Here is a 19,121-nt window from a genome sequence, read left to right on the forward strand (position 1 = left end):
AGAGATTGTGTGACCTGATCTTGGGCTTTCTCCCCCACTTGTGGCTTGGTCACTCTCCTGCCTCAAAGGGCAGGGAATGGGTGTTATGTCCCTTAGAGGAGTCTGAGGGATGGGGCTTAGCCATTCTCACTCAAGGGACTTACAGACAACAACTGCTTTAAACTAGACACTAATGACTATTAAGGACAGGTTGGGCATGGAGGTCTTGGTAAGGGCAGCAAATTCACCCAGACTTGGAAGGGAACTCGATGGAAACGGCTTTAAGGACAAAGCTGCATTTGCTAACAGCTTCTCAGAGTTGAGCTCAAAGGCAGTTTAAAGCAATGCTGAGAAGCCAGAGTCTCACTAGGGCCAAGGCTGGCCTTGATCTCTTGATCCTTCTGCTTCTTCCAAAAGCTCTGGTTTTTCTGTCTTCGCCTTTCAAGTCCTGGTGTTATGGAGTGTGCCATCCCACCTAACGGATACTGCCCACTTTGTATTTGATGCCAGATGGAGTCTAGGACCTCATGCACACAAGGTAACCGCTCTAGCTAATTAAGGTCCATGTTCAGCCAGGGAGTTCTGACAAGAATCTCCTAGCTCCAGGTACCCTGAGGCTATAGAGGCAGAAGGGAAATGCATTCACTGCAGGTTCCTGTCTTTTAGGAGCTCAGAATCCAAACAGGTAACAGAAAAGACTGGGATACCATACAAAAACTGCTGGGATGTCTATTCACCGGTGCCACACACACACTTCAAAGTGCTTTTGTTTCATTTTGGAGATGGGGTCTCATGTAGCTCCGGCTGTACCCCCTGGCTATGTACAAGGATGACCCTGAAGTTCTAATCCTCCTTCTGCCTCTCAAACACTGGGGTTATATAGGCTCGGATCAACACACACCTCAGGTTTACGCCAGCCTGGAGATGGGACACCAGGGATTTGTACATGTTAGTCAAGTGCTAGTCAAGGATCTCCAGTGAGCAACATCCCTCATTTTTCTTACTTAATCCCATTAATTCATGAATCAATTTGAGCTTCCCAACAGGCAAGCCTCAGAAATGTAGGAGGATTGATCACTCTTATCTGTTAGTTCATTAATTCTAGTTCTCATTAGGAGAAATGCAAAGTTACTGGGTATCGGGGCTGTCGTGAGTCCCTAAGTATCTATTAGAGTGAGTGGCTACAATAATAAAATTTTAAAGACGGTATATGTAGTGAGGGTTTGCAACTTTATGAAGAAAGCCATGGATACGGTTGATGAGTTAGTTGGCTTAGTGATTAAACGAGGCCACCGTTAGGCCTTAAGGACCCAAGTTTGAAGTCCAGAACCAATATGGTTGAAGGAGGCAACTGATTCCAGTCGTTCTCCAACACAAAATAATAAATAAAACCTTTTTCTTTACACCTTAAAGGAAAAAAATGAGGCCCAGTGTGGAGGCAGACCTAGAAGCAGTTAGATCTGAATTCACGCAGTGAATACCAGGACAGCCAGGGGTACACAAAGAAACCCTGTCTCGAAGAACAAAAGACAGAAAACAAGAAACAAAACCATGAAAGATAATCCGTTATCCAGGGCTTAGAGCGCCCATGGCTAGTTCATCCACGGTATGATGGAGGTTCTACTCCCTAGGACCTGACGTTTTAACCTCTCCCAGAACCTCCGTTAGATGGCCGTGAGATCGCTATAGGGCGCCAAATCCACCATCCGCTCTCTGATTGGCCGAGATGGAAAAAAAGATTTTTTTCCCATTGGCTAGAAAGCAGACGCCAAGCGAACCCATTGGCTGCGTCGCCTGCGGGCCTTGGTCCGTTTCGGAAGCCGCTAGAGGCAACGGGACGAGGGGGCGGGACGGGGCTCGCCGTTGCCGTGGTTACACCGAGGCACGTGTGCAGACCCGGAAGCGGCCGGGGGAAGCTGCTCCGCGCGCGCTGCGGGAGGAAGCGCCGCTGGGTCCGCTCCGCTCCGGGTCCGACTGGGCCATGGAGTCCATGTCTGAGCTCGCGCCCCGCTGCCTCCTGCTTCCCTTGCTGCTGCTGCCGCTGCTGCTCCTCCCTGCCCCGAAGCTGGGCCCGAGCTCCGCCGGGGCCGAGGAGACCGACTGGGTGCGATTGCCCAGCAAATGCGAAGGTGAGGGGGCGGGGCCGCGGGGCGTAGCCAGCCGGAGGGGCGGGAGGGGGCGGGGCCTGTGGGAAGGGTCCTGGGCTGGGGTCTCCATGGCCCTGCTGTGGGCTCGGCACTGCTTGGTGCTGGGACTCTGGGATAGCCTAGAGGTCCGTGCTTTTGGGCTGGCCGGGGGCAGCTGCTCTTCAAGCCTAGAGGTGGGGGTGGAGGGAAGGCTTCATATAGGAAGCCCGCCTCGAAATTAAGAGTTGGCCAGAAAAAGGAACCGAGACAGAGGCAGATGAGGAGGCCCTGCCGGCCTAGAAGCTAAAGGGCGACTTTGAGGAACCGAAAAGGTCCATATGACGTAGAAAAGGAACCTGAAATTTTTCCCATTGTGCTTTCACTACAACCTAATTTGTGTGTGGTTTTTTTGCTTCTTGAGAACAGAGTCTGGGTTGCAAATATTTATTGGCAGAGTAATAAAAATAGGGGGGAGGATGAGGGCTTTTAGATCACATATGTTTATATATGGAGAGTCTGGGATTGTATGTGGAGAGAGGAGACTCACTCAGAGTATCAAGAGGTCACTTTGCGAAAGCATAGAGCCCGGAGGAGACAGGTGAAGGAGGTAGATTTTAAAAACTGAGAGGACAAGGAACTGAGACCTCCCTTTTGTCCTGCCCTTCACTTTTCAGTTTTCTCTCAAACCATTGCAGCTGTCACCCTTCTTTCTTCAAAGCCCCCTGCCCCCAGGTATTCTGGAAATCCATTTTATGTTCATTCAAAGCGTGCACCAAGGCAGATCCACACAGGCCAGATGCTCCCTAAGCACTGGAAAGTGGGCCTGCTGGTTTGAGACTCGTAATCCTCCCATCTGAGCTGTTAAGTGTGAGAATGGGGGCAGGGAACATGGCTCAGTGGATAGGAGTGATTGTCCCGTACATAAGCCTGAGGATCTGAGTTCAGATCCCCAAGACAGACATAAAAATGCTGCAGTGTCTGTGCACTGTGATCCCAACACACACACTCTTTAACTACGTAGGACTTTTGGTTTTTAGGTGAGACTCTCTAGAGTCAATGTAAATTCACTGGAAGATACCTGATAAAAGGTCTCTTCTTGGGCTGGAGAGATGGCTCAGCGGTTAAGAGCACTGGCTGCTCTTCCAGAGGTCCTGAGTTCAAGTCCCAGCAACCACATGATGGCTCACAACCATCTGTAGTGGAATCTGTGTGTGTAATCGTATACAAAAAATAATTAAATCTTAAAAAAAAAAAAAAAAAAAAAGGTCTCTTCTTTTCCAGGATGCTTCCCTTACTCTCTTCCTCTAGCCCTGGGGGTTTTGCTTTCTTTGTTTCTTTTTTCAAGACAGGGTTTCTCTAGCTATCCTAGAACTTGCATTTGTAGACCAGGCTGGCCTGGAACTCATAGCTCTACCTGCCTCTGCCTCTAGAGTGCTGGGAGTAAAGGTGTGCCCCACCACTGCCTTGCCTGCCTGCCTGCCTGCCTGCCTGCCTGCCTGCCTGCCTTCCTTCCTTCCTTCCTTCCTTCCTTCCTTCCTTCCTTCCTTCCTTCCTTCCTTCCTTCCTTCCTTTCAAAGTGTTTTAAAGGTTTTTATTTATGTATGTATTTTATGTATTCAGTGTTCTATTTGAATGTATGCCTGCATGATTGAAGAGGGCATCGGATCCCATTACAGAGGGTTTGGAGCCACCAAGTGGGTGCCGGGACTTGGGACCTCTGGGAAAACAGCCGGGCTCTTAAAGCTGATCTCCCCAGCCCCCATCTCTCTCCTTTTCTTATTCACAGCCCAAGAAGCTCGTTTCTTTTCCTTAGGAGACATCCACAGACGCAGAATCATAGCTGGCAAGGACCTTACAGACCATCCAAGCCTAAACTCATTTTATAATCAGTAGAGATTCTTTTCAGTCATGGAGTAATTTGGCAAACTTTGACCCTTAGGCACCTCTCACGCTGCTTTTATTAGTGTGCATCTTTATTATGAACTGCTGACTGGTCTCTGGCTCACGGAGCCTGCCTTCAGGCTTAGTAGCCTGAGTGGAACAGGCCCCAGCACAGAGGAAGGAGAACCTGCCCAGAGAAAGTGGGTGGCACTCCACGGGGGTCTGCGGTCTATGCCATGAATCTCCCACAAGTCTGGTTTATGTCTAAACTGGATCTTACAGGGATAATGGCTCCCCGAGAACCCCCGTGAAGGCAGGAGCATGTGTGAGTAGTTCAGAATTTTCCTGGGGAGGAGATTTAATTTAGTGCCAGGGGACTGGGTCGGAGAAGCCTCCAGAGGGCTTTACACTTTTCCCAGAGCCTTGGGCTGGTGCATCACACCCTGAGGGTGATAGCCTCCTTGTTCATTGCTGACACTTCTTTCTCTCACTCAGAGCATCTGGACAGGTGAGGCTTATTCACCGTCTCCCTGTGCCCGGTGCCCAGCACGGGGCTGTTGCTTAATAACTGCTCCAGGAGGGTAGGAAGAAGTGAGAGAATACTTGGACATAAACAGTAGGGCCTCTCTGGAGCAGATGAACTTGGTAGCCAGAGAGAATTGGTAGGAAACACACGAAGTCAAGAAAGAGGACAGCCATAAAACACATCTCAGGGACAAGTAGAGAAATTTAATATGAACTATTGGACATTTCCCATTAATTTCCCGAGTACCGTATTGTTTTATAGTTACACAGAAGTTTGTGTTCACAGGAAGCACATTGTGATATGTAATTGTTTATCATATGTAATAATTGTAGAGATCGATTATTAAATATTAGCTACTGCAGGGCAAATCATTAGTGGTTGTTCATTGTGATCCGAAGGATAACATTCTTCATTCTGTTCTGTTAGCTGAATGTGCACGGGTATTTTATTATTTTTATTTTAAAGTTTTGTTTACATTTACTTACTTATTTTTGGGCAGCTGGAAGGGTGGACAGGGGCATGTACCATACTGTGCCTGTGGAGGTCAGAGGGCTACTTCCGTGAGTCTCCTCTCTTCTCTCACCCTGTGGGTCCTGGGAACAGAGCTCTGGTCTCTGTTTCCTGCTGCGCCCTCTCCAGTCCTCATCTTCATTACTGTGTTTAAAGATTTCCTCAGAGTGTGTGCATGTATCTACAGGGGTGTGCGCGAATGTGTGTGTGTGTGTGTGTGTGTGTGTGTGTGTGTGTGTGTGTGTGTGTACCTTATTCATTGTGGTGTTTGAAGAAGCCAGAAAAGGCATTGGTGCCCCTAGAGCTAGAGTTAACTGGTGACTGTGAGCTGTGTGGTGCTGGGAACGGAAGCCAGGCCCTTCTGCAAGAGCAAGTGCTCCTAGCTGCTGAGCCCTTTTACCCAGTGATTCTTTAGGATTAATGTTTTGGAGACAAAGTCTCACCGTGTACTGTGACATCCTGGGTTTTGTTATGTACAGACACCAGTCTTGAACTCACAGACACACCTGCCCTGTTTACAGAGTGCAGAGATGACATGTGTGCCACCACACCTGGCTATGTTTTGACATTTCTCCCCGTTGCCTGCCCAGGCTGGCCTTGAATTTATAGTCCCCTTGCCTCAGCTTCCTCAATAGCCTTTTTTTTTTTTTTTTTTTTTTCTGATTAAGTGAAGTGATGGGAGTTCAGAAGTATAGGCTGTAAATGGATATAGGATAGTGTACCCTGTAACTAATTTGCAGACAGAATATCGGTTTGACCCAGGCTAGGAAGGGACCCCACCTGGTTTGTTTGGCTGCCGGCCGGCTTCCGGGAAGTAGCTGTGCACTCAGTGGCCTGTGCCTTCCTTCAACAGTGTGCAAGTATGTTGCCGTGGAGCTGAAGTCAGCTTTTGAGGAAACAGGGAAGACCAAGGAAGTGATTGACACAGGCTATGGCATTCTGGACCGGAAGGCCTCTGGAGTCAAGTACACCAAGTCGTAAGTGAATGGTGACTTAGTGGCCTGGCCTGCTGTTTGTTTTCGTTGGGGAGGGATTGGGGAAAGAGGGCGTGGGTCCTATTTTCTTCCATCCAGGCAAGCCCACCACATAGTCTTTGGTCACAATAACACTCTGTTTGTCCACTGGTTCTGCCACGAACAGTTAGGTGACCTTCATAAATCCTTTCTCTGTGCCTTAGATTTCTCATGTAGAAAAACGAGACCGGGGGTTGGGGATTTAGCTCAGTGGTAGAGCGCTTGCTAAGGCCCTGGGTTCAGTCCCCAGCTCCGAAAAAAAGAAAAACAAAACAAAACAAAACAACTTGCTGACATGGGATTACCAGAGTTTTGTTTTTTACATTCTTAATTGAGACAGGGTCTTCTGTGTAGGCCTGGCTGTCCTGCAACTCATTGTGTAGACCGGCTGACCTGGAACTCAGACATGCACCTGCCTCTGCTCCCCAAGTACTGGGGTTAAAGGTGTGTGTCAGCTGGATTACCAGATTTTTATTTTGTCCTGATACAAACTTAAAAAAACAGAAACACCTGTGTCAGTTACGATCATCCTTTAAAAATGACATGGGGTGGGCTAGAGAGATAGGTTAGCACTTTAAAGCATTTTTGCTCATTGAGGAGTCCTGGTTCAATTCCCAGCACCACACAACCATCTAACTCCAGGCCCAGGGGATCCAACATCCTCTGTTCAGGCACTGCGTGCACGTGGTACACAGACATGCAGAATACCCACACACATAAAACATCAAAACAGTTGAAACAGTGCAAGGGCCAGCAGGGTGGATCAGCAGGTCAGGATGCTTGGCAGAAAACCTTATACTCCCACAGACACACACACAGGAAGACACAATTTAAAAAAAAGCAACACAGGATGTGGATTTAGCTCAGTGGTAGAGCACTTGCCTAGCAAGCACAAGGCCCTGGGTTCGGTCCCCAGCTCCGAAGGAGAAAAAAAAAAAAAAAAAAAAAAGCAACACGAGTGTTCTGCAGAGAGCTCAGCCTTAAGACAGTGGTTCTTAGCTGGGCAGTAGTAGAGCACATCTTTAATTCCAGCACTCAGAGACAGGCAAGCAGATCTCTGCAAGTTCAAAGCTAGCCTACTCTAGTTCTAGGACAGCCAAGGCTATACAAAAAAGCCCTGTCTTTTTTTTTTTTTTAAATGTATGTGAGTACACTGTAGCTGTCTTCAGACAGTACCAGAAGAGGGCATCAGATCCCATTATAGATGGTTGTGAGCCACCATGTGGTTGCTGGGATTTGAACTCAGGACCTCTGGAAGAGTGGTCAGTGTTCTTAACCACTGAGCCATCGCTCCAGCCCCAAAGCCCTGTCTTGGGAAATAAACAATAACATTAGGCAGCGGGTCTTGAGCTCCTCGTGCTGCGACCTTTAGCACAGTTTTTCACGGTGTGAGGACCCCAGCCATAACATTATTTTTGTTGCTACTTCATAACTGTAGTTTTGTTACTGTTACGAATCATGATGTAAATATCTGATATGCAGGATGTCTGATATGGGACCCCTGTGGGAGGGTGGAGACCCTTGAGGATACTTGCTGTTCCTCCAGTAGACTGAAGTTCAGTTCCCAGAGTCCATGTCAGGTGACTCACAGCCACCTGTATCTCTAGCTCCGGGGGATCCGATGCCCTTTTCTGGACGCCTTAGGCACATCTATACATGGGACATAAGCACAGACACCCACAACACCTCAGTTAAAAACATTTTTTTAACTAAAAAAGGAAAGAAAGAAAGAAAACCCAAAAGGCCCGTTTTGCCATCAGAACGATGCATGTCTAGTCACAGTGAGCCCATCCCTAGCCCCTCTTGGGACAAGGCAGAGGCAGGGAGGTTCCCGGAGGTCTGAGGCCTCCTGGGTCTGCCAGATAAATTTTGGATCTCCTAGAGCACAGAGTCGAAGAACAGAAATGCAGTATATGAAAGGTCGTATACCCACAGACCTGCTCTCCCAGCGGAGGCAGAGGCAGGACCCTGACAAGTTTACGTCCATGTCCTACTTGGGCGTGTGTCAGCGTTAATTACCAATTTGTCAGGAGTCCCCTGGGGAAGGGCCTCTGGGCATGTCTGAGGGATTATCTAGATTACGGTTGGCCTCTGAGAATGCCGGTGGAGGTTTAGTATTGCAAACCACTAATTATTACGTGGCAAGAGTTTCTTTCTATCTTTCTTTTTCCTGGTTTTACCAGACAGGGTTCCTGGCTATCCTGGAACTCGCTTTGTAGACCAGGCTGGCCTCCAGCTCATGGGGATCTGCTAGCCTCTGCCTCCTAAGTGCTAGGATCAAAAGTGTGAACCACCACATCTGGCTGTATTTTCAGTCTCGGGTGAGTGAACTGTTAAGTTCACAGTAAGCCAAAGTAAAAAATTAAGTAAGATAGGAAGGAGGGGAGGAAGGAAGCCAGCAAGCACAGGTGCCAATCTGCCAGGAGAAATTGACTGGGGAAGACCTTAAGGTGGAGTTCTCCATCAGAAGTCCCCTACAGACTGCTGTCCCCTCATGCTAGGCTTCCAAGTATAAGAACAAACAGCACCAGACAGAAGTAATCAAATCAAGCTCCTACCAGCATCCAGCAAGAGGTAGGGAAACTGAGGCAGTCAACTGGAGTTCCCAGCTGAGTGTTCTGGCCATGGCTGTGCGGCCGTGGCTGCCCTTCCAGCTCCTCTTCCCCACCGCGGGCATTTTCTATCATGAGACAGGCAGCGATAGCATCTTTTGGAAATAGCTCATCTCTGCCCAGAGCGCAGAATGCAGAATGCCTGAGATGAGTCTCTAGGCCTGCCCAGTTCATTGTTTATTCCTCCCTGCTACAGAGCTGGGGACCAGCCTATCCCCAAACAAGACGCCTTGAGGGTACTTTGAGAAGCACATGATGGGGTTGGGGATTTAGCTCAGTGGTAGAGCACTTGCCTAGGAAGCCCAAGGCCCGGGGTTCGGCCCCCAGCCCCGAAAAAAAAAACCAAAAAAAAAAAAAAAAAAAAAAAAAGAAGCACATGATGACAGGAGTGTGGGGTGGGAGGGACAAACCTGCTTTCAGGGTTAGCGACTCATCTCAAACAACACGTGGCAGTTTGCCAGTATAATGTATGTTACACCGTGACTGGCGCTTCCATTGATGTCTAGACCACTCATGGTTTGCTTCCGTGTGGTCCTACTACGACAGTGCAGCAACCAGATAGGCAAGCCTTATAGCCTGACAGGGAAGCCTACAGCCTGACAGGGAAGCCTTAACACAGCCTGACAGGGAAGCCTTAACAGCCTGACAGGGAAGCCTTAACAGCCTGACAGGGAAGCCTTAACAGCCTGACAGGGAAGCCTTAACAGCCTGACAGGGAAGCCTTAACAACCTGACAGGGAAGCCTTAACAACCTGACAGGGAAGCCTTAACAGCCTGACAGGGAAGCCTTAACAACCTGACAGGGAAGCCTTAACAACCTGACAGGGAAGCCTTAACAGCCTGACAGGGAAGTCTTACAGCCTGACAGGGAAGCCTACAGCCTGACAGGGAAATCTTACAGCCTGACAGGGAAGCCTTAACAACCTGACAGGGAAGCCTTAACAACCTGACAGGGAAGCCTTAACAGCCTGACAGGGAAGCCTACAGCCTGACAGGGAAGCCTTAACAACCTGACAGGGAAGCCTACAGCCTGACAGGGAAGCCTTAACAGCCTGACAGGGAAGCCTTAACAGCCTGACAGGGAAGCCTTAACAGCCTGGCAGGGAAGCCTACAGCCTGACAGGGAAGCCTTAACAACCTGACAGGGAAGCCTTAACAGCCTGACAGGGAAGTCTTACAGCCTGACAGGGAAGTCTACAGCCTGACAGGGAAATCTTACAGCCTGACAGGGAAGCCTTAACAACCTGACAGGGAAGCCTTACAACCTGACAGGGAAGCCTTACAACCTGACAGGGAAGCCTTAACAATCTGACAGGGAAGCCTTACAACCTGACAGGGAAGCCTTAACAATCTGACAGGGAAACCTTACAACCTGACAGGGAAACCTTAACAACCTGACAGGCAAGCTTTACAACCTGACAGGGAAGCCTTACAACCTGACAGGGAAGCCTTACAACCTGACAGGGAAGCCTTAACAATCTGACAGGGAAGCCTACAGCCTGACAGGGAATCCTTACAGCCTGACAGGGAAGCCTTACAACCTGACAGGGAAGCTTGGCCATGCTCAGCATAAACAGGACTGCTAGATCCCAACAGAGAGGATGAGGTCATGACCCAGGAGGTGCAGACAAATGACTTGAGAGAAGGGGCTTGCTGGGTGCCATGCGCTCTCTCTTTTTTTTTTTTTTTTTTTCTTTTTCTTTTCTCTAGGAGCTGGGGACCGAACCCAGGGCCTTGCGTTTGCTAGGCAAGTGCTCTACCAGTGAGCTAAATCCCCAACCCCCATGCGCTCTCTTTTAATCTCAGGAGGCAGAGGCAGGTGGGTCTTGAGTCTTACACAAGCCCGGTCTCCAGACAACTGAAAGAAAGCAGTGGTTAATAGTTGGGGGATGGCTGTTGGTAAATGCTTGCTGTGTAAGTGTGAGGCTTTGATTTTGGTCCTTAGCACCTACAGAAAGCCAGGCAGAGCGGTACTCACCTCTGATCCCAGTGGTGGGAGAGCTGGGCTGGAGCGAGCCCTGAGACTTGCTCCTACCTCAGTCTGGTCCAGAAGGTAAGCTGCAGCTTCAGAGAAACCCTGTCTCAAAAACCACAAAGTGATCAAAGACACATCCACCTAATGTTGATCTGCACATGCATGTGTGTGAATACATGCGTTTCTGCACATAGACGCACACACAAGAATTTGTACACACACGTGGTTAATAGACAGGCATGGTGGTACATGCTTTTAATCCCAGCACTCAGTAGGCAGAGGAAGGTGGATCCCAGAGTTTGAGGCCAGCCTGGTCTACACAGAGAAACTCTGTCTCTGGAAGAAGAAAAAAAGTGGTTAATAAGTTATTCTAGGGAGCATTGGGAAGGACCTGCTCATGTCTTCACTAAGAGTGGCGAGTTAGTCTATTAGAAAATACTGGTGCCCTTTACTTTTAGGGAAAGTGGAAGTAGCCAAGGGCTTGCCTGTCATGCTGATGTCCTGGATTTGATTCCTAGGACCACAGACTTTCTAAAAAGTAGGAGCCGGAGGGAGATTCAGCAGCTCAGAGGACTCGCAGCCCTTCTAGAGCACCCAACTTCAGTGTCATGGCAGGCGGCTCACAGCTACCTGTTGCTCCGAGCCCAGGAGATCCAGTGCCTTCTACTGGCCTGGATACATGAGGTGTATGTGCAGGTGTATGACCATACACACACACACACACACACACACACACACACACACAAACACACACACACACACACACACACACATACACACATACAAACACACAAACATACACATACAAACACACACACATACAAACACACAAAAACATATACATGAACAAACATACACAAACACAAACAAACATATCCACACAAACATACACACATACACACACAAATAGATATTTTCTTAAGTAAAAAAGTAAATTGATTTAGGGTTAGACTCAGTGATAGACTTTTGCCCTAGACAAACCAAGATCCTGGGTTTGATCCCACAGACACACACACACACAGACCCTTCCCTTAGAGCTGTTAAAACGTTGTCTCTCTGGTCTGTGTTCCAGCATTTGAGAGCCCCAGGCCAGATGACCTATCTCCCTTCCAGCTCTGCCTTCCCGTTGGTGAGATGTTGGGCAGCAGGGCTGGAGGGACGGACCACTGCGCCATGAGGAGGGAGGGGAACTTAGCGCCTCTCCTGCTGCTGTCTCGGCAGGGACTTACGGTTAATTGAAGTCACTGAGACCATTTGCAAGAGGCTTCTGGACTACAGCCTGCACAAGGAGAGGACTGGCAGCAACCGGTTTGCCAAGGTTGGCTTTGTGCTTGTGCCTCATTCCCTCTGGGGCCGGGCCCCCATGACTCTGAGTGTGTCTGCTGGTGTGTGTGTGATTGGCAGGTCATGCCTGGGACCCTCCTCCTCCTCCTCCCCCCCTGCTGAGCACTGACTCTACAGTGGCGTAAGGTGTACTTCTCCGGGTCAGGCCCAGACAGAAAGTTCCCAGCTGACAGCTCTCATGGGTCTCAGCGTGAGGGCGATGCCAGAAGGCAGGCTGGAAGGCACTAACTGCACTCAGCGCCTGCCTCCCAGATGGGACAGGCACATAAGGGGCAGTGATTATAACTTTGTCTTTGTCACCCAGAGCCACCTCCTCAGACCCCTGCTAGGTGCCTGTGTCTGCAGTGGCTGTCCCTGGAGAAGGAACCGGTTACAGTAGGCTCCTGTCTCTCTCCGAGTCTGCTGTGCCTGCCCCCTGCGTTCCCTTCTGTCCAAGGATGTCCACCACAGCCCCTCAGGCCCCTAAGCATTTCCGGCAGAACTTTTGGAATTGTCTTTAAAACTTAGTGAATTTAGTTAATTGATCCATGGTTGCTTCCATAAAATATTTTCTCCTGCTCAAGTGCAGCCCGACTCACCTGTTCATCGCAGAATTTAGGAGGCAGGATGACCTTGAACTTTGAGACCAGCTTGGGCTACACCAGAGACAAAGAACAAAAAGAAAACAAACAAACAAACAAACAAACGGTAGCAAACTGTTAGAAGCAGCCTGCAGGCCTGGGTCCGCTAGGCAGTGCCTGTGATGTTGACAGTGCAAAGCAGAGAATGGGCTGGTGCACAGCCGTGCTGGGGCGCTCAGGACACAGAGCCATGTGGGTGCTGGGGCACTCAGGACACAGAGCCATGTGGTGGCTGGGATTGAACTCAGGACACAGAGCCATGTGGGTGCTGGGGCACTCAGGACCTCTGGAAGAGCAGGCAGTGCTCTAACCACTGAGCCGTCTCTCCAGCTATGAGCTTTAGTCCAGCATAGTCTGCACAGCAAGCTGTAGGCCAGGTAGGGCCCCATGGTGGGATTCTGTTTCCAGAACAGTGGGGGAAGCATGAGATACAAAACCAATGACTCATTAATTACTGCTTCTGCTTCTGTTGAAAAGCCTGGCAGGGCGGGCATTGCGTTTTCCTAGTTTGTTTTTTGTGGTATGGGGACGAGAGCCATAAGCCACGCTGATACTCTTATCACTGAGCTATACCCACCGTGTGTGTGTGTGTGTGTGTGTGTGTGTGTGTGTGTGTGTGTGTGTTTGTGTGTGCATGTTTGTGTGTGTGAGTGTTTGTGTGTGCATGTTTGTGTGTGTGCATGTTTGTGTGTGAGTGTGTGTGCATGTGTGTGTGTTTGTGTGTGTGTGTGTTTGTGTGTATGTGTGTGCATGTTTGTGTGTGTGTGTGTGTGTGAGTGTTTGTGTGTGCATGTTTGTGTGTATGTGTGTGCATGTTTGTGTGTGTGTGTGTGTGTGTGAGTGTTTGTGTGTGCATGTTTGTGTGTGAGTGTGTGCACATGGTGTGTGTGCCTGTGTCTATGTGTGAATTCTCTCCAGGGAAGGGGAAACATGAGGAGTGGATGATTGCTGGGGACAAGAGCACTTAGGGAAGCCTGTCCAGTTTTTCACAGCATAAAAAGAATCCTTTATGGGCTGGAGAGATGGCTCAGCCGGTTAGAGCACCCGACTTCTTCCACCTGAGTTCAATTCCAGGGTGGCTCACAACCATCTGTAAAAAGAGATCTGGTGCCCTCTTCTGGTGTATCTGAAGACAGCTACAGTGTACTTATATATAATAAATGAATAAATCTTTAAAAAAAAAAAAAAGAACCTGGAGGGGAAGGCCCAAACTGGGAAGAACCTGGAGGGGCCTGGGTACAGAGCAGGGCTCCTTAGAGTAACGGACACTTGTGGGATCTGGAGAGATGGTCAGGAGCACTTACTGCCTTGTAGAGGAACCAGATTTGATTCCCAGCTCCAGGTAGTGAGTGGTTCACGGGAACCAGTGGTTCATGGGGCAGGCAAAACACATAAAAATTAGTGAATCTGATTAAAAAAAAGAAAAGGCACTTGCAGCCCTTTTTCATCCAAGAAAAAGGTGTAGCGGACGGAACACTGAATAAGTATAGACATCAGACTCTCTTAGGCCAGGGAGATGGTCAGAGGGTGACGTATAAGGTCCTGAATTTGGATCCCCAACACCCATGAAGCTGGGTGCAGGGGGTGGGCACAGGAGACTCCCCAGAAGCTCTAGAGCCAGCGAATCTGGCACATAAGTCAGCATTGAGAGACCCTGTCCCAAACGGTTGGGGGAGGGGAGGCCCAGCACCCAAGGTTCCCTCTGCCTCCACATGCATATCCACAAACATAAAACCTACAACACAGAGATTCAAACAAAGAAGTACATGTTGGTCAATGTTTGTACTGTAGAGCATCCTTTCTACAATGCTTTTTGGAGTCAGTTTCTATTTTGACTTTGTGGTTGTGGGCATGGAGAACCTCTGCTTTACCTACGTACATATCCGGTGTGGCAGGAGTTAGTGTAGAGCCATTTCAGAACATTGGAATTCTGTCCCGAAACCAAGTCAGCCTCTACTGAACGCTTTCTGTGAAACTCCAGGGGTTTTTGTTTGCTTGGTTTGTTTTTTTGGTTTTTAGCGACAGGGTTTCTTCATGTAGCCCTGGCTGAAACAGCAGTTTTTAAAATTTATTTACTTACCTGTTTATTTGTTTATTTATTTTGAGGCAGAGTCTCTCTATGACATAGCTCTAGCTGCCCTGAAACTCACTGTGTAGACCAGGCTAGCCTCAAACTCCCAAAGATCCACGTGCTTCTGTCTCCCAGGTGCAGGGATTAAAGAATGGAATGTGTCCCCATGCCCACCTTATCTTTATCTTATTTTTTTTTTTTAATTTTGAGATAGGATCTCACTATATACTACGGTTGGCCTAGAACTCAATATTTAGAACAGGCTGACTTTGAACTCTCAAGAGATCCATTTGCCTCTGTTTCTGGAATCCTGGGATCAAAGTTCTGAGCTACCGTTCCCAGCCTCAAACTGCAGTTTTTAAAAAAATAAAAAATAAAAAAAAGTCAAATATTGTAACATAATACAACCAGAAGTATTTATTTGGTACCCACAAGATAAGGAAGGTGATAGGAAAATATCTGAAGTCTTTGTTTTGCATAATTACACCATTTTATTTGGACAGGAGTATCTAGCCACTAGGGAAGGAGCCAAGGACATCTTATATTCTGGGAAATAAATCTAAGTTCAAAAGCCCAGAGAGCAACCGCAGATGGTTTCGAGCATCCAGGGGTGAGAGAACAGGTCAGGGTGTGTGATCGGTGGTGGAGAGCCAGCCTGAAGAGGGAGCGAGGTCAGGGCTGAGGACAGGCGGCTTAGATGGATGCACACAGGTCTCAGACACCAGAACGCGGGAGGCAGAAATGGCGCTGCATCGTGTCTGGTCACCTCTTCCAGGGTATGTCGGAGACCTTTGAGACTCTGCACAACCTAGTCCACAAAGGGGTCAAGGTGGTGATGGACATCCCCTACGAGCTGTGGAATGAGACCTCAGCTGAGGTGGCTGACCTCAAGAAGCAGGTAAGGGCCCCTCCCTCCCTCCCTCCCTCGGCCTGCTGCCCTTGGTAGGGTGGGCAGGACTGGCTGGCCACCAAGGAAGACCACCAGAGCCAGCCCTCTGTGTGTTTATTAGTGGCAGGGTCTCACTCGTAGCCCTGGCTTACCTGGAACTCAGTATGTATAGAGACCAGGCTGGCCTCAGACTCACAGAAGTGTGCCTGCCTTCACAGCAAGCGAGTTGGGGTAAAAGGCGTGCCCACCATACCTGGCACCTTTGTACTTTGGTGGATCTTGGTGTTGTAGCCAAGCTCCCTTGAGAGAGTTGGGCGCCTGGCCCCACCAGTCCCTAGTGCTGTCTTCACAGTGTGATGTGCTGGTGGAGGAGTTTGAAGAGGTGATCGAGGACTGGTACAGGAACCACCAGGAGGAAGACCTCACTCAGTTCCTCTGTGCCAACCATGTGCTGAAGGGCAAGGACACCAGTGAGTTGGGCCGGAGGAGGCAGGGTGGTGGTTATCACCTCAGGGAGCAGACAGCCTGATGGCCACAGTGATGCAAGGGAATGACACGGGGTGGGTGGAAGGCACCCCTGTAACTGCTCCCCCCAGCACCCCCTTTCAGTGCTGCTCCCAAGCAGCTGGTCCTGAGGCCTTTCTGCCCCTTCCCTCAGGTTGCCTGGCAGAGCGGTGGTCTGGCAAGAAGGGGGACATAGCCTCCCTGGGAGGGAAGAAATCCAAGAAGAAGCGCGGCAGGGTCAAGGGTTCCGGTGGCAGTGGCGGCGGCAGCAAGCAGAGGAAGGAACTGGGGAGCCTGGAGGAGGACGCCAACCCAGACGGGGAGGGCGTGCAGAAGGCGTCTCCCCTTCCACACAGCCCCCCTGATGAGCTGTGAGCCCAGCTTAGTATCCGTGGATCAGGACCCCTGACTTGAGAGCTGAAGCGCTTGGGACGTGGCTCCAGCAAGGACGGCTCTGTCCCAGTTTCCGGTCTCCTCCCTTGGCTGTGCCCTCTTTCTTCCCTTGAACAACAAGAAGTGGAAGGATCTGGGGTGCTGGGAGTCCCCAGCCCAAAGGGAAGAGCAGGAGGCAGCTCTCTTTCTATACAGCCCCCGTCATGAGTGGGTCCCACCCAGCATCCCCAGGCTGCGACTCCTGGCCTTGAAGCTGACGAGCATGAGGCCCACAGGGTGCTCGCCAGCGCCCTCTCACCCAGGAGGGACAGAGCCCGGGAAGTGCTCAGTGCAGCCTCCGCAGCCAGACCTGCCTCTTCCTCCACAAGCATCCTCTCTGCCTGTCCTTGTCGGGTCTCGTTGGTCGTGAGTTTCAGAACTTCGAGGATGAACTCAGGAGGTGTGCACAAGGGGCCGGGCACCACCGCTGGAGCCACTCCAGAGCCTGCGGAGAGGACGCCTCACCTGACGCCACCGGGAAGCAAAACCACAGCCCCCATGTCCACCCACCCTTCCTGAGGAGGACACTCTGCCCAGCCCTCCTCCCCGGGGCTACTAGAGTAAACACCTTTTGGCCTTTTGGTTTGGTTCTTGGGTCCTCTTCAGCCTCCAGAGTGCCCACCCCCCATGTCCCTTTTCTGCCTATGTCCCCCAAGTCCCAGGTACTGCAAAGGCTGTCACTGTCATTGGAGGCTTAACCTGCTAGTTACTAGGAGGAGCAGGTACTGGGAGCACGGGGGGTTGGTTTGGAGTCGTCACTCTGGTTCTCACTCTTCTAACATTGCAGCCCCTTAATACAGTTCCTCATGTTGTGGTGACCCCATCCCCAACCATAAAATTATTTTCGTTGCTATTTCCTAATTGTAATTTTGCTACTCTTATGAATCATAATGTAAATATTTTTGGAGATAGAGGTTTGCCAAAGGGTCGTGACCTACAGGTTGAGAGCTGCTGGGTTAAAGGTAGGTGGCATGGGTGAGGCCGAGCACGGTGAGTGACCCTGTCCCCCCCGCTGACCCTCGCACAGCAGCTGCCCGTGTCTCTCAAGGTCCTTCCCGCTCTGCTCTCCAGACGCTTGCGCACTGAGTCCTGGGCACCTGGCTGCCCTCCTTCCCTCCCTCTCTGCCCCAAGGCCTTGCTGTCCCTTGTGCAGTGTTTGCCGGATGTCAGCAGCTCCTGCCCCTCCTGCTGTGTTCTGCCCTTGCCCTTGGACCTTGCTCCCGAATTGATCCCCTGCTCTTCCTACTGAGTGTGGCTGAGCACTGCGTCTCCTGACAGGCCTAGGTAAGCCATGTTCTCCCAGGCCAGGGCAAGCAGGAGGCCTGCCCTCTAGGGCAGGAGCGCATACCCCTCTCTGTCCTGGATGTGACAGAGGGATGGCGTGAGGCTCAGGGCAAGCTTGGGAGCTACTGTTGGCCTTACTGGCTGTCTAGAGCTTTCATTGTAAGCTTCAAGACACCTACCTACCTGCAGTGTGGTTCTGAGAGGAGGACCCAAAGCCCTCCTGTTACTAAGGAGTGGAATGGGGGCTCTGACTCCAAGCTCATCATCTTTCCACTGTCCACAGCCACCAAGGCCCCTTCTGTACCTGACACTCAGAAATTCACATTGACCTGATGTGGTTTCTTGGCCTCGATCCACCACCATTAAGACTCTTGAAAACACCAAGACAGTTGGTTCCAGAAATTTAGGGAGTGGAGGCAGGAAGGTTGTAGTTTCAGGTCTTGCCTGTGCTACAGAGCTAGTTCATGGCCAGCCTGGGTACCTTAGAGCTGCCTCACAGAAGGACTGGGGAGACAGCACATTGTTTTGTGGATCAGGGGGTGGGGCAGGGGCAGAGCACAGAGGCCCTGAGTTCAGCCCCCAGCACTAGGATAAGAAGCAGCTGAACTCTGCAGAACTCAGCTACCACCAGGAGCCTAGTCCCACAGACACTCAAACTTCCTTGATTTTGTTCTGAATAGGACCCCTTGGGTGTAGCACTGAAGCTCCTGGGATGAGCCCCCCTAACCTCCAGTATCCCAAGTGTGGAGAGTCAACCAAAGTTCCTCCTTTGTTGGGGCCCAGAACAGGCTTTCAAGGTTGCACAGGTCTGGTCTGGTCTGGCCATCTCCATCTCCAAGGCTGATGACCCCTGTCTAGAAGCAGGACCTGTCCTGGACTTTGTTCTGGCAAGGGATTGGGTGCAGAGGGGGCTGGGCTCAGGGTTAGGAGTCAGGGACTTGGCCTCTTGACCTAGTTTGGTGGCGATCTCCATCTCTGTCATTAACCCACAGCACTTGAGGGCACATCTTAGTCTGTCCACAGAGCATCACTAATACTAAGAGTAGGATGAAGCAAAGCCCTATCAGGGCCTAGGGGTGTTGGCCCAGTGACCCAATCCTGGCCTGGTCCAGGCCCGAGGGCAATGTTACTGGATTGCTACACTTGGACCTAAGCTCTTGTTCCTTCCTTCCAAAGGACCTGGTGTTGCACCCTTGCTACCTCCCCTTCCACCAGCCCATCCCATCAAGCAGGCCTGGTCCAGTATAGATAGGCAAAGGCAGGATTTGGCTGTCCAGGCTGGTCTCTCAACTATAGAAACCTTTTAATTTAGGTGTTGCTACACTTTCTTGACTTGCCACCCCCAGAAGCATTAG

At 50.3% G+C, this 19,121-nt stretch overlaps 1 protein-coding gene across 1 annotated transcript; it reads left to right on the plus strand.

The window, feature by feature from the left end:
* Positions 1-1,873: 1,873 nt before the first annotated feature.
* Cnpy3 (canopy FGF signaling regulator 3) lies at positions 1,874-17,335 on the plus strand. The gene is made up of 6 exons (XM_032900606.1): positions 1,874-2,108; positions 5,876-5,999; positions 11,844-11,940; positions 15,433-15,555; positions 15,899-16,016; positions 16,205-17,335. Exons 1-6 carry the CDS (start codon positions 1,961-1,963, stop codon positions 16,423-16,425), a joined length of 831 nt encoding a protein of 276 aa, XP_032756497.1. The 5' UTR covers positions 1,874-1,960; the 3' UTR covers positions 16,426-17,335.
* The last annotated feature ends 1,786 nt before the right edge of the window (positions 17,336-19,121 follow it).

Source organism: Rattus rattus, chromosome 4 (assembly GCF_011064425.1).
Source record: "Rattus rattus isolate New Zealand chromosome 4, Rrattus_CSIRO_v1, whole genome shotgun sequence".
Classification (NCBI taxonomy): domain Eukaryota; kingdom Metazoa; phylum Chordata; class Mammalia; order Rodentia; family Muridae; genus Rattus; species Rattus rattus.

What these genes read in the sequence shown, in the direction of transcription:
- Cnpy3 (XM_032900606.1), top strand. Translation starts at nt 1,961, where the DNA reads ATGGAGTCCATGTCTGAGCTCGCGCCCCGCTGCCTCCTGCTTCCCTTG. An exon ending in ATTGCCCAGCAAATGCGAAG is followed by an intron (nt 2,109 to 5,875) that starts GTGAGGGGGCGG and finishes TTCCTTCAACAG; the next exon opens with TGTGCAAGTATGTTGCCGTG. An exon ending in GCAGCAACCGGTTTGCCAAG is followed by an intron (nt 11,941 to 15,432) that starts GTTGGCTTTGTG and finishes CACCTCTTCCAG; the next exon opens with GGTATGTCGGAGACCTTTGA.